The 26,071-nt window shown below is 30.9% G+C and overlaps 1 protein-coding gene and 1 long non-coding RNA gene across 5 annotated transcripts in view; one reads left to right on the top strand and one right to left on the bottom strand.

Annotated features, from left to right (window-relative positions):
• Positions 1-16,335: 16,335 nt before the first annotated feature.
• Positions 16,336-16,745, bottom strand: LOC142232401 (uncharacterized). The gene is made up of 2 exons (XR_012721116.1): positions 16,611-16,745; positions 16,336-16,547 (listed from the first exon to the last, which is right to left on the bottom strand). It is a non-coding gene; the product is annotated as an uncharacterized LOC142232401 (long non-coding RNA).
• Positions 16,684-26,071, top strand: part of Syx4 (Syntaxin 4) — a 28,874-nt gene continuing 19,486 nt past the window's right edge. The window contains exons 1-4 of one of the 4 annotated variants that reach the window (XM_075303195.1): positions 16,804-17,329; positions 24,138-24,373; positions 24,429-24,850; positions 24,985-25,089. In XM_075303195.1, coding sequence (XP_075159310.1) covers positions 24,818-24,850; positions 24,985-25,089 — 138 coding nt within the window. In that variant the 5' untranslated portion in view covers positions 16,804-17,329; positions 24,138-24,373; positions 24,429-24,817. Of the gene's footprint in view, positions 16,772-16,803; positions 17,330-24,112; positions 24,374-24,428; positions 24,851-24,984; positions 25,090-26,071 lie in introns of those variants that run through there. The other 3 variants (XM_075303194.1, XM_075303193.1, XM_075303197.1) reach the window with 3 other exon arrangements.

Here is a 26,071-nt window from a genome sequence, read left to right as displayed (position 1 = left end):
TAGCGATTTTGCCAGCTTTGCGTGCGAGTAGCTCGGATTTTCGCGATGCGCGAGCAAAATTTTGATACGCTGCTCTTCTTGCTTGGACGGCATTTTGATAACTGAAGAGTGAATTCCAAAATCAAAATAAGAGCAACATTCTACACACACACACCTTCCAAATGAGGGGTGTTCAGGTTTTTTAAATGTAAAATTGAAAGAAATACGTCAAGTTTATATTGACCAAATTTTGACCGTATCACGTTTTATTATAACTATTTTGAATTCGTATATATAAAAAATCTATAATAAACATGATTTTAAGATCGAAAAAAACTCAATTTATATCTTATACGGGTTTTGAGAAATTCCAAAAAAAAAAAAAACTTTAAATTTTTTTCCTGTAAAATTCACTTTTTAGACTTAACATACTTTGGAATGAAGACATCGATATATATTTTTGCACTTCTAGTTTAGTTTTTTGGTGGAAACGTCGAACATAGTTCCCACCTTAAGAGACTACAGTAGTAGTACCTACGGCTGCTCCGAAAAATCGTTGGCGACGAATACATCCTTTAATCACTCCAACATTCCTGCTGATAACGAACATTATTTTTTGACGAACGAAATCTTAGGGTGATTTTCCTTCTGTGAAATGTAATGATACACTACTACGATACGAAAACTATTCCATAGAGTGTATGCAACGAACAAGGAAAATATATAACATGCTAAAAGCTATTGTTTTCGAACAACTTTTATTGTTGAGCATGTGCTCTTTGTGATTTTTGAGCAGAGATAATTATGTGAATATTCCCACTTGGATGCATCTATGAATCAATGGTATTAATAACTTTATTTCTATAATCATTATTATTTACATATGTAAGAATCGATTAAATATTAACAATTTCACATTGTAGAAAGTGTGCAATAAATTGTTCCTTTTTCGAAATAAAGTAAAACTCAAATTTTAAGGTTAGGACTCGTTTATTCAATACTCAAAGCTCGCTCAATACTCTCTGACTGTGAACAAGAATTCAACTGTACAACCAAAAAAACTATTGCGCCAAGTGCGATACTATCAAAGTCATTTTAATGTCAATCAAGAAACAAATGGAAAATGAAATATTTAGTACAAGAAAGAGATAAATAGTAAATAATTTTATAGGGGGCCTTCAGGTGGTATCGTTTGCTAAATACAGGGTGTTTACATTCGGCCATCCTGACCTATCAATCGTCCTCGATTTATTTATGTTGTTTTGATTTTTGTTGTATGCGCTTGCTTCGTCTTAAAACACAGGAAGAATCACTATCCGATTGTTCATCCACAATACCATCAGAAACTTCATCATTTAATGTCAGTATACGTTTCAATTGATCTACGGCTGCTACAGATTCATATTTCTTTTGAGTTCTCTGTAGACCGGGGATATCAGACACTCTGTAGCGGTCATTAGGTAGAACTTCAGTGATCATATATGGACCTTTGTAGTGTGGAAGCAACTTGGATGATTCTCCGACCCCTGGCAGTGTTGTTCTTTTTACCATTACATGATCTCCGGGTTGGTACGAAGTTGCCTCACTTCTAGCCTTATTGTATGCTTGCCTCTGTTTGCTTTGCTCTTTGACGATGTTTTCCAATGCTTGGTTTCGTATTGTCTCAATATCCTCCTGTTGTTGCTGTCTAACGGCATCTTCAAGTACATCACTTGACAAGTTTTTGGGTGTGTAATTTAGAAGAATTCGGAAGGGAGTACTTTTTAAAGTTCGGTGATATGTATTGTTTAAACTATATTGGGCAATGCCTACGAAACAGTCCCAATCTCGATTATCTGGTGTTTTGCTCATTGTAGCAATCATAGGTGTAATGCTTCTATTAAGTCTTTCAAGCTGCCCATTTGCTCTTGGAGTAGCCGTAGCATTCTTTATATGGATAATGTTGTGAGCTTTACAAAAATTAACAAAGGGTGCACCAGTAAAAGAGGTTCCTAAATCCGTTATGAACCTATTTGGAAGGCCAAACAACGAGACCATTTCTTCCACTACACGAACTGTGGTTGTTGATTTGGTATTGCGAACTGCTTTTAAAATACAAAATTTTGTAAAACCATCAATAGCCGCCAGTATATAGGAGTTGCCTTTTGAACTTTTTACGAAAGGGCCCAAATGATCTAAATGTACAGTGTGGAAGGGCACACCAATTTTATCGATGGGGTGTAACATACCTGGTCTCTTACCTCCGGGTTGTTTATGATACAAACACTCAAAACAAGCTCCGATATAGTTTTTGACATAGTTTTTCATTCTTGGAAACCAGTAGTTTTCTCTAATTTTCGCCACAGTCTTATCTACACCAACATGCGCAAATTGGTCATGATAATTTCTCACAATTTTCCATCTAGCCTGGCGTGGAACATAAAATTTTTCATCATCACCAACTTTTCTAAAAACAACGTTCCTTTTAAGTACATATTGTTGTATAATGTGTTTGTCGTAGTCATCCAAATCAGCTGTTTTGTGAAGAGACTTCATAATTTCAATAACATTAGGATCCGTTTTCTGTAATAAAGAAAGCCACTCATTTTCATTCAAATTTGTATACAAAGAAACTACATCTGCCACAGTCCCAACTTCTCCAGAATTTCCTACAGCATTACGGCTTAGGGTGTCTACATGTTGCATTTTACTTCCAGCTCGATGTACTATTTCAAATTCGAATTCCATTAGCTGCAACCACCAGCGACCAATTCGAGGTATTAAATCTTTTTTCGAGAATGTACTTCTCACAGCGTTACAGTCCGTGACGACAACAAATTTAATACCAACTAAATACACTCGTAACTTTTGCAATGCCCATACGACAGCAAGTGTCTCCAGCTCTGTTGAGTGATAACGACTTTCCTCAGGAGTTGTTTGTTTACTTACGTACGCAACGGGATGCAATTTTTTATCTAATTGCTCTTGCATCAAAATACCTCCAAACCCCAATTGACAAGCGTCGGTATGCACCTCCGTCCTCGCATGTGGGGAGTACATGCACAATACAGGTCGAGTTATGAGCTTCTCTTTAATCAATTGGAATGCTTTTTCTTCTTTATCTGTCCATTGCCATTCGCTATTCTTTCGTGTCAACTTTGTTAGTGGCTGCGCTATTACACCGAAATTGTAAACAAACTGCCGAAAGTAGCTAGCAAGTCCGATAAATTGCCTCACACGATGAACATCAGTTGGTGTTGGAAATTTCACTACGCTCTCTATTTTACTTTCAGCTGGCCGTAATACTCCACACTCTATCTCAAAACCAAGATATTCTACTCTCCTGTAAAGAAATTTACATTTGGAAAGATTAAGCTTTAAATTTGCTTTACTTAGTACATTCATAACAATTCGCAAATTTTCTAACCCCTCTTCTTCTGTATCAGCTGGCAAAAGAATATCGTCAAAGTATGCTAAGGCGATCGTAAAACGTAGCGGACCAAGTACTTTGTTTATTAATTGCTGGAACACAGCTGGTCCATTGCTTACTCCAAACGGCATACGCAAATACTCAAAGTGTCCATCGGGGGTGACAAAAGCTGTTAAATGTCTTGATTCTTTGCTCACTGGTATTTGATGGTATCCACTTTTCATATCAAGTGCAGTGAATATCTGTTTATTTCTTAGTCTGTCAATATTATCATGTATTAACGGCAGTGGATATTGCATTCTTTTTGTTATTTTATTTAACGCTCTATAATCGATGCATATTCTTCTCTCTCCGTTTCTCTTTTTAACTAGTAAAATTGGGCTCGCATAGTTTGAATCAGAATCACAGATAATACCCGCTCTCTTCATTATCTCAATCTCATTTCTCACATACTCTCTTTCTGAAACACTCAATCGATATGGACGGAATGTAACGGGTTCATCACTAGTCAATTCTATTTTAAACTCAACATCTTTTGTTGTTCCCAAATCACTCAACTCATAAGAGAAACAAGATAAATTATCTAAAATTATGCTCTTTAGTTTCTTTACTCCTTCTTCGCTAACATCATCGCCTATTTGAACTGAATCAAAATCAAAGTTGTCTACTGCTGCAAGTAAGCCGCACTGCATGGTAACGTTGTTGTTATTTTCTATTTCGTTATCACATTTATTCTCCAAACATATTTTTGCACATGCAATTTTTTCGTCTTTCTCAAATTTTATGTCAGTCGATGTGATGTTTAAAACAGGAATACAGCATTCTCCAGTACAGTTTGTTACAATACAATTTGGAATTAGTGCTCCAAATCTGTTCTGGGTGTTTTCTATAAATAAATCAACATTTTCAGAAGAATCGCAATATGTAGATATAATTCCAACATAATTTGGAGGAATAACTGTTGCCTCTTTGACCCATAATTTGATGTTCGTTTTTGGCAATGTGGGTACTTCCATATTTTGCAGGCAATCGTCTGATTCTTCGACAGAATGTTCTTCAAAGAAACGTAATGTTTTTCCTCGTCTTACCATAGTAATGTGCTCTTTTTCGGTGAAAGGCTGACCAACCAACAGCGGAATGGACAATTCTGTGTCTTTGACTATGTATATTTCAACGTCGGCAGCAGCTTGGTCTACTTTTAAGCTCGCTTCAAAAATACCAATGGGAACTACAGATCCATGTCCAAATCCTTGAATGCGAAGTGTTGTATTTGGTGTACTGAAATTAATACCTAGATCTTTTGCTGTGTGCTCAGACATCATATTAACAGCGCTGCCTGGGTCGATATAAGCTTTGACAATTTTTCCATTTACGTAGACTTCTTGGAAATACTTACTATTGGTGCTGTTGTGAATATTATTGTCGGCGGTGGTGGTGGTGGTGGCAATCGTTGTGTGATTTCTGTTGCGGGCGAAATTTGAAGTTTGTGGTGCGTTTGCTCTTACTTTTTCTGGACATTTATTCTGAGTATGACCCTCTTTATGACATTGCAAACATTTTATGGGCGCGGTGCAGAACCTTTTGACATGGCCAACTCCTTCGCATCGGAAACATTTAAGCTGAGACGTTTCGGTTATACAGAAACGAGCAAAATGTCCCGGTTTGCCGCATTTACTGCAAATTTGTGCACTGTTGGACTTGTCTTTGTTGAAAAGTCGTTGTGCTTGTGATTTAACTGTTATGACATCCCCTTCAGCGCAACCAGCATCAATATAATCGTGAATATTGGAAATAATATCATTGAATGTAATGTGTTGTCTCTGTAAAAGGAATTTTCTGAGCTCAATCGATTTTATACCTTTTATTATGAATTTTCGGGCATCATCAAATTCTAAACCAAGTTGTTGCGTGAGACGGAGTTTTTCAAAGAAGTAATCGCTTATATCCTCTTGGTCTCCCTGATGCTTTCCTGCCATTTTCTCCCAGAGCTCAGCTGTAGACTGTTGACCAATAAATGTTTCTTTGAATTCATCTTCAAAATCTCTCCAACTTCTGAATTCTGCTGCACAATACCAGTTTAGAGCTGCTCCTTCTAAATTTGCTCGGGCACACTGTAAACGAAAAGAATCGGGCCAGTTATTCATATTACCAATTCCATTAATGGACGCGAGCCAATCCTTTGCCTCTGTTGGCAACCTCTTCCCATTAAACTTTTTGATAGTATTGTTAAGATCGGGCATCACGTGGTACGAAGTTCTCTCTGATCGCAAGGCATTTATAAGCATTTGATTTTGTTGAAGCAGTATCGCTAATATCGAAGATTCGTCGTTATTAGTTCCTCTTTGATTGGGTGTACCTGATGCTCCCAAGAGTGTTGAATTCTGATTTGGTGTTCCAAGGTTGGAATTCTCTTCGTCGGGTTTGTCGCTCTGGGACATTTTATTGCTTTCGGCGCAGAATAAAGAAAAATATGATGTGACAAGAAGTATGATTGTTTTTCTTTATTATCCCACTTCTGATTTGTAGAAAGTGTGCAATAAATTGTTCCTTTTTCGAAATAAAGTAAAACTCAAATTTTAAGGTTAGGACTCGTTTATTCAATACTCAAAGCTCGCTCAATACTCTCTGACTGTGAACAAGAATTCAACTGTACAACCAAAAAAACTATTGCGCCAAGTGCGATACTATCAAAGTCATTTTAATGTCAATCAAGAAACAAATGGAAAATGAAATATTTAGTACAAGAAAGAGATAAATAGTAAATAATTTTATAGGGGGCCTTCAGGTGGTATCGTTTGCTAAATACAGGGTGTTTACAACATTGCACAACAGGGATTTGACCATTAATCTTTCGAAATAATAATAATAACAAGACGACAAGCAGTCTCGCGCATATGGTTGATTGATGTTGATAATTAACAAATCTTAGTGAAAACGAGTTGGAGAACGTTAAAATCTATAATTTTTTGTGATTATATTGAAATTGTGATTAATTCCCAAATTCTCCAAACAATTATTTCAGCATGGATTTCTTTAAAGGGTATATTTACCATGATAACTGCGCTGTTATTGTATATCTAGGTCGCTTATAAAAATATCATATACGCTCATACACCCTCACAAAAAATCGCTTCTGTAACATATACTCCCAAACATATTTTGCTTCAAGCATATACATTTTTGGGTATTGCCCAAACATTTATATGTTTGATCTCTACCAATATATAATATGTTTGAAAGCATATTGGTCTAAACAATATATGTTTGGGTAGTCTAAGTTCCAAACATTTTGTATTTTTGCATCCAAATTCAATAATGTTGTCTTCCAAAAAACAATATGTTATTATGTGAACATATGATATGTTTGGAAGCATTTTGCACCCAAAAATATTATATGCTTAAAAAAAATTCTCCCAAACAATATTGTGCTCAAAATTTTATTTATTTATTTATATATTTACAATCATAATGAATTATGAAAATAAACAGGTAATATAGGTGCTAACAACATAGGTTTTCGACCTGAATGCTCAAAATTTTGTTTCTGCCCAATTGTATATTCCCCGACATCTTTCTCACTTCCACGAGATTTTTTAGTTCTTAGCACCTTTTTCTGTAATACAAACATTGTAGAAGAAATTATTCAATTTTATGATTTTTTTTATTTTAATTTTACCTTTTGCCGGACGGGGATTCGAACAGCGGACCACACAGTTTGTAAGGATCAAAGAAGTAGCTGATCAATTGCCCAAGGAAAAATAAAATGTTAATTTTGTAATAACAAGCAACAACCACCAACTTAATTCAATATCGCTCCCTGTTAAATAGCGCTCCAAGCTACTAAACACATATAACACGTAATCATCCAAACCACCATCTTATGGATACACAACCACCACCCAGGAACGTAAGGGTTGATATACATAATCTAGAGCGCGAGATCCAGCGCTATAAAAGAGAGCCTCTAGATCAAGCAGCGTACCAGGCAGGTTTGAACAGGATTCATGAGGATACTGTAGCTGAAGCGGTGAGAAGCTACAAGGTTAATCCTGTTCTTGGAGTCCGACCACCGCCCATAGCACCGGAGGAAAGAGACCTCCCACGGCAGACTAGGGTAGTTTTGGCCCAATTAAGATCAGGCAAGTGCAGCCGCCTCAATTCCTACTTATCGGTGATTGATAGCAGCGTAGCTGACGTTTGTCCAATTTGCAACCAAGGGCCACACGACACGCGTCATCTTTTCTCTTGCCCAGCCAAACCAACCCGACTTACCACCAGATCACTCTGGACACACCCCATCTTAGTCGCAGAGTTCCTTGATCTGCCAACAAGCTGATGTACCAAGCGTATAACATGAAATGGATGAGATCACAATAAACTGTTACAACAACAACAACAACTAAACACATATATGTTTATAGGCTATTTCTAAATTAATATATGTTTGCATCCAAGCATATTATATTTAAAAACATTTTATGTCCCAAACATACTATTAACATATATGTCCCAAACATGTTATACTAGTTTATGAACATTATATGCTTGCACTCAAAAATATTGTGTTTAAAAATTTGTGTTCCAAACATATAATGTTTATAGCCAAACATATGAAAAACAGTCTTTTTCAACCGTGTAGGTAGGTTAGGTTAGGTTAGGGACAGCCCGACGTATCAGGCTCACTTAGACTATTCAGTCCATTGTGATACCACATTGGTGAACTTCTCTCTTATCACTGAGTGCTGCCCGATTCCATGTTAAGCTCAATGACAAGGGACCTCCTTTTTATAGCCGAGTCCGAACAGCGTTCCACATTGCAGTGAAACCACTTAGAGAAGCTTTGAAACCCTCAGAAATGTCACCAGCATTACTGAGGTGGGATAATCCACCGTTGAAAAACTTTTTGGTGTTCGGTCGTAGCAGGAATCGAACCCACGACCTTGTGTATGCAAGGCGGGCATGCTAACCATTGCACCACGGTGGCTCCCTATACGCTCATAGAAAAATGACTACTGTTAACGTCAAACACTGAATGCTGATTTTCAGTAGACAAAAAACTGCTGTTTTAGTAGTTTTTTTTTCTAAAATATATCATTTTGTAATTTACACTAAACCTCTATGCAAATGTGGTTAGCAGAAATATTTGTCCTGTTAATCTGACGTAACAAAGTCAACAAAATTAAATAAAAGAGTTAGAATAAGTTGTTATTTATGGTTAATTATTAATTTGTTTATCAGGTTGTTAATTTGAACTGACAATTTGGATTGAAGTTTACAATTTTTCTTTTTATTAATATTGAAAATTTGTATAAATCGGACACGAAAATTCAAATAAACGAACGCTTACAATTGTTCATGATGCTGTTAATTTAATTTCGTTAAATTTTCAACAAAAGTATTTGCCTATACATATGATCTTAAACCGCTTGATTATTTTGTAATTATTTGAGATAAATGATCGGATATTTGTTTCATAATAAAGCAGAGAATATGCCATTTATAATGAAAAGTAATCTTATTGCTTTGAAAACAAATATTTATATTTCTTATACACTCAAAAAAAAGTGAACTCTCTATTTCACTAAAGCCAATTTCACGCTATTTTAGTTCATGGAATTATTATGTTTGGAGAAAGTTTCCTTTACTCTAATAATTTTTTGTGTACGTTAGTTAAATTAACTAAAACCGAGGAAAAAAGTATACTCAAATGAAGCATAAAGATAAACTAAATTCGTGTCTTCCACAAAATAGTTCAGTATTTCTTTAAATTTGCAAATTTTACTACAAATGCGTTCATCATGAACTTCATATGACATTAAAGACATTCTTGCAATTTTGAACTCCAAATTTTTCCTTGAAACTACAAATTGTTTTTTAACAAGTGAAAAAACTTAATTATGTCTAATAAATTTTCTTGAAATTGTTGAAAAATCGTTACTTATTTTAATAACATCGGCGTGACGCCAGCGTTTGTAATACTGTTTAGTTAAAATTTTCTAAAAATATTCAAAATTTTATAAATTTAACCGAAATTTTTCTTCCTGGTGGGTTCACTGTTTTTTCAGTGTAGTACACTCATAGAAAAAAGTCTGCTAAAAACAGCAGTCGGTGTCTGCTGTTATAGTTTTTGTACTTTACGGTCTATCGAACAACAAATTATAAAAAGTGTTTACACTGAAAAAACAGTGACCCACTAGGAAAGAAAAATTAAGTAATTATAGAAAAATGAGATTAATTTTAGAAGATTTTAACAAAACTGTATTAGAAACGCAGATATCACGCCGATTTCACAAAAATAAGTAAATAATTTTCCACAAGTTCAAGAAAATTTTTTAGACAAAATTATTATTTTTCGCTTATTAAAGAAAATTTCGTAGTTTGAAGGAAAAAATTGGAGTTCAAAATTGCAAAAATGTCTTTACCCAATAAACACAAACGTTTGAAAAATACTAAAATTCAATAATTTTTCAAACATTTTTTCAAAGGATTAGGGTAATATTCAAGTTGAGAAAATCGCGTTCTCATCAAAAAACAGACATTACCCTCAACAGTAAAATTCAACACAATAGCAATAATTTCTCAATTGTAATCCTCAAATTTAAATGCATCGCTACTCAATAATTTCTCAAACAGTTTTCAATGTGAGAAAAATAAAAAATTAGCATTGTTGCGAATACTTTCAAACCACAATTTGTATGAAAGTCAATCCTAGTTCTAACTGAAAGTCAATACTAAATTCCTAGGGATTTTGTAAATTTTATTATTTTTTTCGTTAACAAATATAATAATCTTAAAAATAATATTAATAATATATAAAAAAAATAATATAATACCAATCAAAATGTAATTATCTTATTAAACGTATTAATAAATAAAACTATGAATACAACTTTAAATATCTTAAACATTTTTACATGTATAATTCCATTTCCTCCATAATGTTGGTGTTAAATAACTATTAATTAATATTCTGGCAATTTGAAATAATTACTATCGAGGAACTTGCTGGCTTGTGTGTTAGAATAGATTCCAGCAAGAGGAAATCACAAAATATCAAACTGATGACGGGATGTAAATTGATGTAATGCACATTTTCATCCAGAAGTTCTTGATATAGGAATTGTTGCACTTTGTTTTAATTGGTTGCACTTTGTAAGTTTTCTGAAAACTTTTCTTTGTTGTTCCCTTCATCGGTTTTTCATCGGCCAACATCTTCCAAGAATATACCATCCAATGATTTTAGTTTTCTGCAAAACAATCGAGTTTTGTGATTTCCATTATGTTTTCATTTCACTTTTTATTTTGACTTACCAATTTGTATTTCTTCCAACTGACCACGTACTTCGTGATTTCCTCAAGAACTTTGGTTTTACAAAATTGTTGTTATTAAAATACTGACAATTTTCAAGAACTTGATGACCAGATAATTGGAATAAATTTCTAGCAATTTCAATTCACAAAATAATAAATTAAACCGATGATGCGATGTAAATTAAACTATCGATGTGATGTGAATTATCATCCAGTAGTTGTTGATATGGAAAAGCATAAATACCAAGTTTTTTTGGTTGCACTTTGATTTATGGAAACTTTCTCTTTCGATAAGCCACTATCATTTTTCATCGGCCAGCCTCTTAATGTGTCCAAGAATCAGCATCCAAATATTTTAGTTGTCTGCAAAGAGATTTGAGTTTAGTGACTTCCTTAAAGTTTTCATTTCGTGTTTTAGTTTTACTTACCAATTATTATAAGCTATTTCAATTGATTATTAAAAAATTTCCACGAACTTTGTTGTCCAAAGTAGTATTGAAAACCATGTGGTTTTTTCGTTGCATTTCAAGGTAGTGTTTTGTCAAAGTTTTCTCCAATTATCTTCATCACATTTTCAAAGTTTTCGTCAACATTTTGCCAAATTGGTTGTAATTCGCAAACAATTTGAAGATGAGCTGTTTCAAGTCAAGTTGAATTTATGTTGAAAATGATATCTACCCTCAAACTGAAAAGGTGTTGCATTTGAAAAACGCTCATCCTGTGTTTATTGGGTAGTGTCATACGTAGTTCAACTTGGGTGCATTATTGGAAAAATTTACAAATTTTAAGAAATTCTGAACTATTTTGTGGGAGACACGAATTTTGTAAACATTTATGCTTCATTTGTGTATAACTTTTTTCATCTGTTTCCGTTAATTTAACTAAAGTACGCAAGAAAGTCATGGAAACTTTATTAAAACGCAATAATTCCTTGAAATAAAATAGAATTAAATTTTCCCCAAAACAGTATCTAAGAACCTTAAGTCGTTTTTGGTATATTTTTGCATTGTAATATTCTTACAATGTCCTAAATGCGATCAGCAAACACTTTGTTTGCTTTTGTGCCTCAGTTTGATAAATATTAATATTTTTGGGAAAATACTATAGATATTCATAAAATATTGTTTTAATTGTGTTTGTTTCAGCCAAACTAAACCCTGTTTTGATGTAATCGAGCTTAATGAGCAGACAATGTTTGCTATTTCAGCAAACAGTGACTGCTTTCCCTTTTTCAGCAGACTTTTGTGCTGTTCCTACTAACAAATTTCTTTGGGTGTGGAAAAATTTCATGTATTTCAATTTATGCAGTTTGTAATTTCTTCAGTGATGTTTGGCAAAACTGTTAGCAATCACGTTTGCTAATACAGCAGTATTTGTTTGCTATTTCAAGTAAATGCTGCTGATTTCCCTTTTTCAACAAACTAAAACTGCTGTTTTACCAAACAATTTTGATGTTACGAATAACAAATTTTTTAAGTGTAGTATTAATTTGTTGATTTTCTCTTGAAATGGAATAAAGAATTTATTTTACTCGCATTTTGTTTTTTTTTTGCTTAGACCCATAGAAATTTGTATTATTTCTCAAATTAAAACAACAAGTTAGAAGATCGCATTTAAAAGTTTTTTTTTTAATCTTAAAAATAATCTTAAAAATGTTTATAAAAGAATTCAATATTGCATTGAGGAAAACAAACTGATATCCGTATATATTTGAATCGCGAAATCTAAATTTGGAAAGGAAAGGAAAAATTAATAAATTTGGGTTTGAAAAGTAAAAGATTTTCTACATTTACATGTTGATGTTGAAGATTTTAAATAGTTCTATATATGTAAATGTGTATGTATGTTTTTGTATATTGCCGAATTGAAATATTATCCACTAATAGTAAAAAGTTTATTGTTGATTAATAACTTGAATCCCAATGCAATTGTACTTTGTTACAATCGAATCGACACCCAATACAATAATGCAGGCAATATTCAAAACGCAAAATTTGATGAATGCATAGTTTTGAAATTCGATACAATTTACCCAGTGTCAATGACTGTCTCACTCTCTGTCTTCTTCAATATTTCTACCTCTCTCTCTCTCTCTCACACACACACACTCTATTGCCTTAACAGCATAAATCAATAAATGAATATTATTGTTAAAAATATTGAATGCACATTACTGATAACAATCATAAAAAGCGAAAGATGGAAATAGACTGAAGTCTCAGTGTTTGTATTCTCTCATATCAATAAGTACCGCTCGATTCCAATTTCCATCCAATATATTCCTCTCCATTTTCTAAATTTTCTATAGAAATCAAATTTTGTAAAAATTTGGTAGAAATTTTGACAAAATTTTCTATAGAAATAAAATTTTGAGAAAATTTTCTATAGAAATAAAATTGTGAGAAAATTTTCTATAGAAATAAAATTTTGACAAAATTTTCTATAGAAATAAAATTTTGACACAATTTTCTATAGAAATAAAATTTTGACACAATTTTCTATAGAAATAAAATTTTGACACAATTTTCTATAGAAATCAAATTTTCACAAAATTTTCTATTGAAATAAAATTTTGACAAAATTTTCTATAGAAATAAAATTTTGAGAAAATTTTCTATAGAAATAAAATTTCGACAAAATCTTCTATAGCAATAAAGTTTTGACAAAATTTCCTATAGAAATAAAGTTTTGTCACAATTTTCTATAGAAATAAAATTTTGACTAAATTTTCTATAGATATAAAATTTTGACAAAATTTTCTATTGAAATAAAATTTTGACAAAATTTGCTATAGAAATAAATTGTTTACAAAATTTTCTATAGAAATAAAGTTTTGACACAATTTTCTATAGAAATAAAATTTTGACACAATTTTCTATAGAAATAAAATTTTGACACAATTTTCTATTTGAGAAAATTTGCTATAGAAATAAATTGTTTACAAAATTTTCTATAGAAATAAAGTTTTGACAAAATTTTCTATAGAAATAAAATTTTGACACAATTTTCTATAGAAATCAAATTTTCACAAAATTTTCTATTGAAATAAAATTTTAACAAAATTTTCTATAGAAATAAAATTTTGACAAAATTTACATAGAAATAAAATTTTGAGAAAATTTGCTATAGAAATAAATTGTTTACAAAATTTTCTATAGAAATAAAGTTTTGACAAAATTTTCTATAGAAATAAAGTTTTGACACAATTTTCTAAAGAAATAAAATTTTGACACAATTTTCTATAGAAATAAAATTTTGACAAAATTTTCTATAGAAATAAAATTTTGAGAAAATTGGCTATAGAAATAAAATTTTTACAAAATTTTCTATTGAAATAAAATTTAGACAAAATTTTCTATAGAAACAAAATTTTTACAAAATTTTCTATTGAAATAAAATTTAGACAAAATTTTCTATAGAAATAAAATTTAGACAAAATCTTCTATAGCAATAAAGTTTTGACAAAATTTTCTATAGAAATAAAGTTTTGACACAATTTTCTATAGAAATACAATTTTGACAAAATTTGCTATAGAAATAAAATTTTGAGAAAATTTGCTATAGAAATAAAATTTTCACACAATTTTCTATAGAAATAAAATTTTGACAAAATTTTCTATAGAAATAAAATTTTGTCAAAATTTGCTATAGAAATAAAATTTTGACACAATTTTCTATAGAAATAAAATTTTGACAAAATTTTCTATGGAAATAAAATTTTGACAAAAATTTTTATAGAAATAAAATTTTGACAAAATTTGATATGGAAATAAAATGAAATTTTGACAGAATTTTCTATACACACAAAAAAATATTTTTTGTCTTCAATCACGAAATTAATTGTTCTAATTAGTTTTTATTTTGTTTTCAATTTAAAAAAATTTTAAATCAATTAAATTTTTAAGTGAATAAAAAACTCAATAAAAATTTAATTGGAAAAATTTTCGTGATATTTTTTCTGTGTAGAAATAAAATTTTGACAAAAATTTGACAGCCAATGTCATCTACATTGCGAGTACTCCTCAATTTGTCTTTGGAATCACTAATTATACCCGGAATCATACCTGAAGCCAGGCAAAGACTATGTCATACTGACCGATTTTCATTCTCTCTCCAGTAGCCAAGACACTTGAGGCACTACTCCTCAGCCTCTCAGAATTTTTCATCTGCCAAACACACGGACTGTTTTTCATATGTTTGGATATAAAAATTATATGTTTGGAACTCAAATTTTTTAAAACAATATTTTTAAGTGCAAGTATATAATGTTCATAATATGTTTGGGACATATATGTTAATATGTTAGAACATAATATGTTTGGGACATAAAACGTTTGTAAATATAATATGCTTAGATGCAAACATATATTAATTTAGAAATAGCCTATAAACATATATGAGTTTAGAAAGAGAGACCTAGAGAGTATGCTGCAAGTCAAATAATGGAAGTAACCAATTGAAGCCTTAAAAATATATCCACACAAAGAAAATTACATTAACGGCCATTTTCATGTAGCCCCGTTAGGCTTTAACTGCCAGTTAACAGAAAATAAATTGCAAATATCTTCTCTCCAGTTAACTTTAACTGAAAAATGTTCGTCAGTTAAGTTCCTAACTGGCATATGGAATATATATGCAAGATGACAGCTTCGTCCATAATACGGTTTAAAAGTTGGTTAGTTAACGGAACACTAACGGAGCTTTATGAAAATGGGGGTAAAATTGTTTTCTACCAGTATATGTCCTAAGGTGAAACATAATATGTTTGAACAATACAAACAATATTTTGTTTGGACCAATCCTGAAAATATATATGCTTGAAGCAAAATGCGTTTGGGGTATATGTTATGTTACAGAAGCGATTTTTTTGTTTTGAGGTTGCATCAACATGGCAGGAACCAAGCACTGGGTTCTAAATAATCAGTGCAGGCGTCAGTCGTATGTGCAATTCAGGGGTAAGAAGTCAAGACCCCGTATAGTGAAATAGGGAGTTCCCGAAGGTGGGGTGATATCTCCGGCACTGTTTAACTTCTACCTATCCTCAATTTAACACTCTACTGACGGCGTCGAGATTCTATCATATGCAGATGATCTCCAGACTAGAAGTGTGCACGTGAGTAATATTTTACTCACGCACACTCACGACGGAAAAATCTTACTTATGCACACTCACACACGATATTGTTTGGTAGGTCTCACGCTCACGCACACTGACGCACGAAAATGTCGTGACTCACGACAAATACCGTGGCTCACGAAAAATACCGTGACTCACGAACAATTTTTTGAGTAATTTACCTTAGCGACGTGTCTGAAAACTTGAACATTATTAAAATCGAGAACGTTATTACACTCTTAACATCCCAGGTGTCACTTAAATTGTAAATGAATTTAATTCTTAAGCGTTTTATGTTGGTGAGCGGGATCATTTTCGTGAGCGTAAATCTTTACTCACGCACACTCACGAAGATAATATGATAATATGTCACGACAATTTCGTGTCACGTTCACCCCTCTATTCCAGACCTGTACCAGAGAATAGTGCATTCATGGAGGCATATCTGTTGCCCCATTGGCATATTAAACTATCCACTTTGTTTACATCAGAGTAAAATACAACAAATAACAACAAACACTTCCAGTTCAATTCACTTTAATTCCAGTCCAATTAAGTTGAGAACTTCTCAGTAACACCAGAGATGACAGCGGAATCGTCGGCATATTTTCCAAAGCTTTTTTCCTTTGCCCATACATCGAGAATAGTCACAATCGTTAAGGTGAGAACGAGAGTCTCAGCGGTCGTAACGCTTATCAATCCCAGTAGAATTTGCTAAATCGCAATCTTATACTAAAGAAAACAGAAAAGCTAATCGCCTCAAACAAAAACGTTCGTTAATTTTAACACTCTCACCTCAATCTATCTCTGCTTTCAAAGTATGAGCGATTGAAGAAAGACCGAAGCCTAAGTTTAGTATGAATACAAAACTGTAGACAATCAGAACCTAAGCGAGCGAATCTAATAAAGAAATTGGTCACGAAAATATCTACGAGGACGACTCGCAACATACACTGGTACTGCTTAGTTTCTCGAGTAGAGTGATTAAAGTTCACAGATACTTCAACTATTCGTGGTGAATTTTTAGATACCTAAGTGACTTGGGATATTACACAAAAAAAAAGAAGACTGCCTTGGCGGGAGAGTGTCATTGTGGGGTCGAAGTCGAAATATTGCGGAAAGTGAATGTGTATGGACACTAATCTCTTGCGGAATGATTGTCTGACTAAATATTCGTTTATTTGTAATCAGCAAAGTCAACGTGGAAAGAAAGTGAATGAAAATAAAAAACAAACGAAAAGTGTTCATAATAAATCAATATTTGAATACAGTGGGTACTCCATTTACAGAATATAATAATTCATTAGGAAGATTTTTAAAACGACCCATATGTAAATGGCGGAAAACTGTATAAGAGACCGAAATTTCGCTCCCTAAGGATGTATAAGAGTTCCACGTGGAGAAAATTACTTTTAGCCGAACCCCGGTATTCGTAACATATGCATCCAAAACAAAGACAAAGCTTATTCAAATTGTGTTTATTTCGCAATTAAAAAGATTGTTGGATTGGAAAGGTAATCGATTAAAAAATTAACTGATACAGTTAACCCTTTGACTACCGATGCCCACTACAGAGCACATTCAAAAACGACACCAAACTCTAACTCCCCACATAGTTTCGATTTATATATCTATTAAATACGCTATAAATATTTTTCCTATTGGTGGACACTAAAATGCAAAACATAATTTCAGAGAATCAAGTAAAAAATTTATTGAATGTGCCGAAGAAATCAATTAATTTTTTAATCAAATATATTTTTAATTTCTAATTAATTTTCAATAAAAAAAAACTAATTGGAACTATTAATTTCGTGATTGAATTGTAGGTAAGATATTACACTGAAAAAAAAACACATGCCCAGTTCCAAAGATTTTGTCTTTACTTTAACAATTTTGGTATTGATTACGAGCCAAAGAAGCGGAGAATTCAAGTAAGGATACTTTTAAGACACAATTCTCTTTTAAATTTGGTTCATTTGTACTTGACTCTAGGAAGCAAATTTTAATTTTTCTCTTTTTCAGCTTTTTTTCTTCATATGTGATCAAAGTCCTTTAAAAAACAAGTTAACGACAACTTCATTTTCCAAATTCAGACACGACTTCTAGTAGAAATTATGCTATGTTTCAAGTAAAAAACGTCTTTAAAATAAAGTGTTGAAAAATGTGTCCTATTTTTGAACGATTTTTTGCTTTGTAGTCAAGATGCAAAAAGACAATTTCATTAATTTTAAAGAATTTCATTAATTTTAAAGAATTTTTCTGAATTATTAAAGTCAAGTTGACCTTAGCGCAAAAAATTTTTTCTTTCATGTTATGATAACCATTGTGCATTCGTATTTTAAGGACATGAAATCTTTGGCCTCACGACAATATTTATATATTTTTCAGTGTGTGCGTGAACGTGAGTAAACTTTATTCTAATCAATGAGTTTTTCCAAATTCTACGTACAAGGTACCTACTTTTTATAGCCGAGTTCAAATAGCGTTTCACAATGCGGGGGAAACCACCTACATTCAAAAAAGTTTACTTTGATCCAAAATTGTAGATCTTCTCTTAAGGATTTGGTTATTGATTCCGAACCAAAGATGTGGCTTCTTTAAAATAGAGACATTTTTGGCGATCTATCTCATTTAAAGCTAGGATCAATAAAATTAAAATTAGCATACAGATCTCACTTAGCAAATTTTCATTCTCTTTTCGCGGTCTATTAACCCATTCCCTGCCATTGTATTCGCTTAAGTACAGAAAATTGGCAACATTTAATCTCGCAGAACTTTGTTTATAAATGAAATTAGGTAACGTTTCATTTTGTTTTTATGTTTTTTTATACCCTCCACCATAGGATGGGGGTATATTAACTTTGTCATTCCGTTTGTAACACATCGAAATATTGCTCTAAGACCCCATAAAGTATATATATTCTGGGTCGTGGTGAAATTCTGAGTCGATCTGAGCATGTCCGTCCGTCCGTCTGTTGAAATCACGCTAACTTCCGAACGAAACAAGCTATCGACTTGAAACTTTGCACAAGTAGTTGTTATTGATGTAGGTCGGATATATAGCCCCCATATAAAACGATTCCGAGATTTAGTTTTGGAGCCTCTTGGAGGAGCAAATTTCATACGAGTCAGTTGAAATTTGGTACATTGTGCTAGTATATGGCCGTTAACAACTATGCCTACACACAAAAAATTTTTTTTTTAATTCAATCACGAAATTAATTGATCCAATTAATTTTTTAATTGAAATGTCTTCAATCACAGAATTGATAGTATCAATTAAAAAATTAATTGACAGTCAATTAAAAAATTAATTAATCCAATTAAATATTTAATTGATACTATTAATTTGTGTGATTGATTTTTATTTCAATTAAAAAATTTGTTGAATCAATTAAATTTTTAATTGAATATTTTTTAAAACTCAATTAAGATTTTAATTGGAAAAATTTTCGTGAAATTTTTTTCTGTTTAACTAGGTCCATATCGGTCTATAGTTATATATAGCCATCAGATAAATCGATCCTCAATCGCGAACTTAATTGTTCCAATTAATTTTTTAATTGAAATGTCTTCAATCACAGAAATTATAGTATCAATTAAAAAATTAATTACTATAAATTTGTGTGATTGAGTTTTGTTTCAATTTAAAAATTTGTTCAATCAATTACATTTTTAATTGAATATTTTTTACAGCTCAACTAAGACTTTAATATGAAAAAATTTCCTGAACATTTTTCTATTTATATCGCAAAAAGGCAATGAAATTCTATAAATCTGTATTTATCCTAAATTTAAAGACAGATATGTCCGGAATCCAAGTAAACTTTTTTGAGTGTAGGTGTAAACTTATATTGATATAACTCACTCGGATCTTGCCCATTTGGCTAATATTCCGTATAATAATTAGTATTTCCTTTCTCTGTGAGTTCTTAAGCAATGAACGTTTCAAATTGGTCATTGTAGTACCACAGTACTTTCTACATGTTGAATGTACCTTAATTAGTACAATTGTACCAACTTTTGCATCCATGATAAGAATGAGTCTTTAAAAGTGTTTTTTTTTTCGTATCGGTTATCGGTCCTACAATAAATCTCTTCGTTAATAAAATCCATGAGCATGCACTGAAAAAAAAGCATACCCGGTTCCAAAGATTTTGTCTTTACTTTAAAAATTTTGGTATTGATTCCGAGCCAAAGAACCGGAGAATACAAGTAAGGATACTTTTCAGACACAATTCTCTTTTAAATTCGGGTTTTGTGTACTTGCTTCTAGCAAGCAAATTTTAATTTTTCGCTTTTTCAGCTTTTTTTCTTCATATGCTATCAAAGTCCTTTAAAAACGAAATAACGACAACTTTATTTTCCAAATTCAGACTCGACTTCCAGTAGAAACATGCTATGTTTCAAGTAAAAAACGTCTTTAAAATAAAGTGTTGAAAAACATGTCCTATATTTGAACGATTTTTTGCTTTGTAGTCAAGATGCAAAAAGACAACAAATTTAAAGACAATTTCATTAAATTTAAAGATTTTTTCTGAATTATTAAAGTCAAGTTGACCTTAGCCCAAACATTTTTTCTTTCATGTTATAATATCCATTTTTAAAACAAATCACTTAATTATAAGGACAATACGACTTCATTGAAAAGTTTATCGACTTTTGGTCAAGGAAAAAAACTTTATACTAGAGAAATGCGTCTTCTATGCTAAGCAAAATTTGCATTCGTATTTTAAAGACATGAAATCTTTACCTCACGACAATATTTTTTCAGTGTGAGTACAATTTAACTTGAACGTCTTATTGATAGTCCACTGTATATTTCTTTATCTGTTTTAAAAGGGCGAAAATGTTCTCAACAAAGCGTTTTAGAATATCTACCATAAATAGAACTGCATGAAGGTTGCATACCTCTTTTACTTACACAGAAAAAAATATCACCAAAATATTTCCAATTAAAAAGTTAATTGAAGTTGAAAATTTTTTCAATTAATAAATTAATTGATACAATTAACATTTTAATCATGATAGAAACATTAAGTTAATTAAGTCAATGATTGAATTTTTTAAAATGTTTAATTAAAAAATTAATTGATACAATTACCTTTTTAATCAAATTCGGAAGACTAATTCAGTTTAAAAAAGTGCTGATTTGTTTTTACTTTTTTAATTAAAAATGTATTTCAAACAATCATTTGTTAATCCAAATAAAAACTCTAAGCCAATCTAACTAAGTAATTAAAAATAGTTACCCTTTTTAATTAATAAATTAATTGCGTTTTGCAATCAACATCAATTAAATTTTTAATTGAATCAATTAAAAAATTAATTGAATTTTGCTGAAAAAATCAATTAATTTTTTAATCAAGAATTTTTTCTATGCCCAATTAAAACTGTGATTGATACTATCATTTTCGTGATTGGAGACATTTCAATTAAAAAATTAATTGGATCAATTAATTTGGTGATTGAATCAGAGAAAAAATTTTTTGTGTGTAGGACAGACATGGGGAAGACAGTTCACAAACAGTCGACTACATCGCGGCGTTAAACAGTGTAAATTTAAACGTTCCACATTCATTGAAAGAATCAGAGACATCACACTAACAGAAGTAAACTTATTACGTCTATGGTATTTAGTTAGAATGAGATAGTAGGGATACAAAAGTCGAAAATCAACAATTCCAATAATCGACTTTTTTGTAACCTAACTAGTTTTTTTTGTAACCTAACTAAAAAAATTTCACGAAAAATTTTCCAATTAAAGTCTTGATTGAGTTTTAAAAAATATTCAATTAAAAATTGAATTGATTTAACAAATTTTTTAATTGAAACAAAAGTCAACCACACAATTTAATAGTATCAATTAATTTTATTAATTAGATCAATTAATTTTTTAATTGATATCATTACTGTGACATTTCAATTAAAAAATTAATTGGATGAATTAATTTCGTGATTGAATCAGAAAAAAATTTTGTGTGTACCTAAAATCGAATCATCTCGACTAATTGAATTTTAATGTAGTTAGCATCCACTCATCGATTTTTGATGTTGGCCAGTATCGACTTTTATGGATTTTTTTTTTATATTCGTCTAATCGGCTATTAAACATTATTAATGTCATAAATTATGTGTGAAGGAACTATTTTCAGTGTAAGTTGTTTAATTTTCGAATAAAAAGAAATATCGAAAAGATTTTTTTAAAAAAATTTTCCAAAGTTGAATGTTTTTTTGGTATATCTAAAGATGCACACAAAAAAATTTTTTCTGATTCAATCACCAAATTAATTGATCCAATTAATTTTTTAATTGAAATGTCTTCAATCATGAAAATGATAGTATCAATCACAGTTTTAATTGGGCATAGAAAAAATTCTTGATTAAAAAATTAATTGATTTTTTCAGCAAATTTCAATTAATTTTTTAATTGATTCAATTAAAAATTTAATTGATGTTGATTGCAAAACTCAATTAATTTATTAATTAAAAAAGGTAACTATTTTTAATTACTTTCTGAATTGGCTTTGAGTTTTTATTTGGATTAACAAATGATTGTTTGAAATACATTTTTAATTAAAAATTAAAAAAAACAGCACTTTTTTTTAACTGAATTAGTCTTCCGAATTTGATTAAAAAGTTAATTGTATCAATTAATTTTTTAATTAAAAATTTTAAAATTTTCAATCATTGACTTTATTAACTTAATGTTTCTATCATGATTAAAAAGTTAATTGTATCAATTAATTTAATAATTGAAAAAATTGTCAACTTCAATTAACTTTTTAATTGGAAATATTTTGGTGAAATTTTTTTCTGTGTGTGCTGCATGTAAACACTTAACCGATTAATTGGTTTCAATCACGAAATTAATTGAACCAATTGTCTTTAATTGAAATTGCTTCGATCATAGAATTGATAATATCAAACACCGACAACAATTAAAAAAATAATTGATCCAATTAAAAAATTAATGGAATCATATAATTATTATGTTAGGATTTTGTTTTGATTAAGAAATTAATTGGATCAGTTAATCTTTTAATTGACACTTTTTTCAAATGCATTTAACCCTTTCACTACCGAAATAAACCTAATGTTAAAAACTTGAAGTTTTCTTCTGTTTTTTACTTGTTCTAACAGCATGTAGAACAAAAATTTAAATTTCAATTCAAGAATTGAAAACTTAATTCTTGAATTGTTACAAAACGGCCTTACGAAAATAAGGGCATTTAACCTATAAAATTTTTCGAAGTGTGAGAAAAAATACAAAAAGAACGCGAAAAACATCAGGTGTAGTCTTTGTATAAACGTCCGTTTACTAAAAACATACAGTAGAAAAATGGTCTTAAAATATCGTATTTTTCGTTTATTGTTAAAGAAGTTTATAAAAATGCGTTTTAGTGCTCAGCAATTTGAAAAATATTTATAGCTTATTTAGATTAAAGTCTCTACGTTCAAATAACATCGAGAAAATAAATCGAAACCAATGGGGAAAATAGAGTTTGGTATCGTTTTCGAATGTCCTCCTAAGTGGACATCGGTACACACAAAAAAAATGTCTGATTTAATCACGAAATTAATTGATCTAATTATTTTTTTAATTGAAATGTCTTCAATCACGAAAATAATAGTATCAATCACAGTTTTAATTGGGCATATAAGAAATTCTTGATTAAAAAAATAATTGATTTCATTAGCAAATTTCAATTAATTTTTTAATTGATTCAATTAAAAATTTAATTGATGTTGATTGCAAAACTCAATTATTTTTTTAATTAAAAAAGTTCAATATTTTCAATTACTTTCTGAACTGGCTTAGAGTTTTTATTTGGAATAACAAATGATTGTTTGAAATACATTTTTAATTAAAAATTTAAAAAAAATCAGCACTTTTTTTAACTGAATTAGTCTTCTGAATTTGATTAAAAAGTTAATTGTACCAATTAATTTTTTAATTAAAAATTTTAAAATCTTCAATCATTGACATAATCAACTTAATGTTTCTATCATGATTAAAAAGTTAATTGTATCAATTAATTTATTAATTGAAAACATTTTCAACTTCAATTAACTTTTTAATTGGAAATGTTTTGGTGATATTTTTTTCTGTGTAGCCAAAGGGTTAATACCAAACTTTTCCATATTTTGAAAATGTCGCCAACCGATATTTGAAAAGTTCGAAGTCGATTTCAAAATTTGGAAAATTTTAAAGTCGATTTTCCCGAAATTTTCAAAAAATAATCTCTCCAAAATTGTCGACTTTTTTTTAATCCGATTGCCATTCCTAATAGATAGTATGATGGGGGCTTTTCTCAGTATCTAAGTGGGCAGCTAAACAGTACCGATGACACATCCATAGTTCTGACATCGTAGTAGCAGCAGTCTTCGTCCTCGAAATTGCACGTAATTAAAAGAGACAGTCAGTCGGACAGACATATAGATGTTCCATATGGAATAACCACAAACTCAATTATCTAAAGCCGTTGTGATTTACACGAAGTACGAGAGTATTTGATACCATATCTGCAGCAGCAAAAGCAGAAGCAATTCTAGTAAAACAAACGCTCTGCGAATACCAAAGCAAATTCTTATCAATATTTTTTCTAGCCATTCCAATTCAGCTGATAAAAGTCAGAAATTACCAAACAGCAAGGCAAAAATAATACCAAAAAAAAGGCAGTATGTAATTAAGCAACCTGTGGAAAGAAGAATAGAAAAAATACACAAAAAATCATACGTTTATTAGTCAAAATTAAAAACCAAAATAATTCAATACATTTTTTAAAAATATTCGAATAAAACAAAACAACAACAACAAATACAAGAACAGCAAAAATAAACAAAAGAAAAATACAAACAAAACAATTTATTTCGTCTGGAAGTTATATTATTGGGGGACTACGAGTTCTTGAGGCTGCGTCAACGTCAACGTCGGCGCCTTCCGATTTCAAATATACAAACAAACCATACTACCTCCCGCATGAACTCAGTAAAAAATGGCAAGAGATCGATTGCCAGAGTTAATACAGGTGAGTTGTCTATAGCCATAGAAGTGAGCGCAAGGTTCTATAACCGAGCGAAATATTTGGAATTTAAGTTTAAATTAATTAAAAAAAAAAAAACTCAAATCTGGATCCTCTTAATTCAATCATCTTTACAACAGCGGTCAAAAAGCTGCAACAGCAACTCATCAAATGGTGCCACTGAAAGTCTGGAAGCTTTAACAATGCAGCAACAAAATACCCCAGTGGATGCTATCTTAAATCCGGTAAGTGGATAATAAGCCCATTATGGACTAACGATTCTGAATACCTACATCTGTGGACAAAAAAGAACTTGACTAAATTGACCTTATTTTTCGGTATAGTTATGATTCTTGGAATCTCTTCAGACATTGCCATTAAAAAATGAAGTTATGACAAACGAACACATTGTGAATTGACAGACTGACAGACATACTGATGTACTAAATAAATGGAAAGCCTCCCCTCCCGGGGACTAGGAACACAACCAGATTTTCCACACTACACAAATATTTTACATTTAGAAATTAAAGCACAAAAGCCCGTTTCGAGTAGACGCTACTCCGGTGCATTCACACACATCACACAAGTGAAGAATTCCAGTTTAATTTTATTTTTGCTTTATTTTTTTGTTGTTACATTTTTTTTATGGAACAATTAAAAATATATTTGTTTGTTGATGTATTTGCTAATAAAAAACAATTAACAACATTAATGTGTTAGCAAACAACGACAATATGGGGGCACTACACCGCTGCGTGAATAAATTAAACTGGAAAATACAGAGAAGCTTCGAAAACTACGTACAATATTTATCAGGTTATATTTGATAGATTTAACTGGTTGGCAGATAAGTCCCCGGTCTGACACATAGATGGCGTCGCTACACCGAAAAAAAAGTTTACTATTTTTTATGAAAAATGAACTAACCCATAGTAAGAATGACTATGATTTGGCGCCAAAGATTTTTTCATCTAGATAAGTTCATGATTTTCTTATAAATTAGTTCATGTATTGCATCGTATTTTAGTTCATTATTACTATGCTGTGGGAAGAATATAGTTAAACAAATTCAAAATATTCCTGCTATCCGGAAAAATTAACAATTTTTTGGGAAACCTGTATTAAGAAATTGGTTTGAAATAAACTGTTTGTCGGTATAATTTTCAAAAAAGTAGAGAAATTGAGGAATCAAAGGTACAACAAGCCTGTATACAACTAAGAAAT

This window comes from Haematobia irritans, chromosome 3, assembly GCF_050003625.1.
Source record: "Haematobia irritans isolate KBUSLIRL chromosome 3, ASM5000362v1, whole genome shotgun sequence".
In the NCBI taxonomy this organism is placed as follows: Eukaryota; Metazoa; Arthropoda; class Insecta; order Diptera; family Muscidae; genus Haematobia; species Haematobia irritans.
This window is presented reverse-complemented; position numbering and strand designations above follow the sequence as displayed.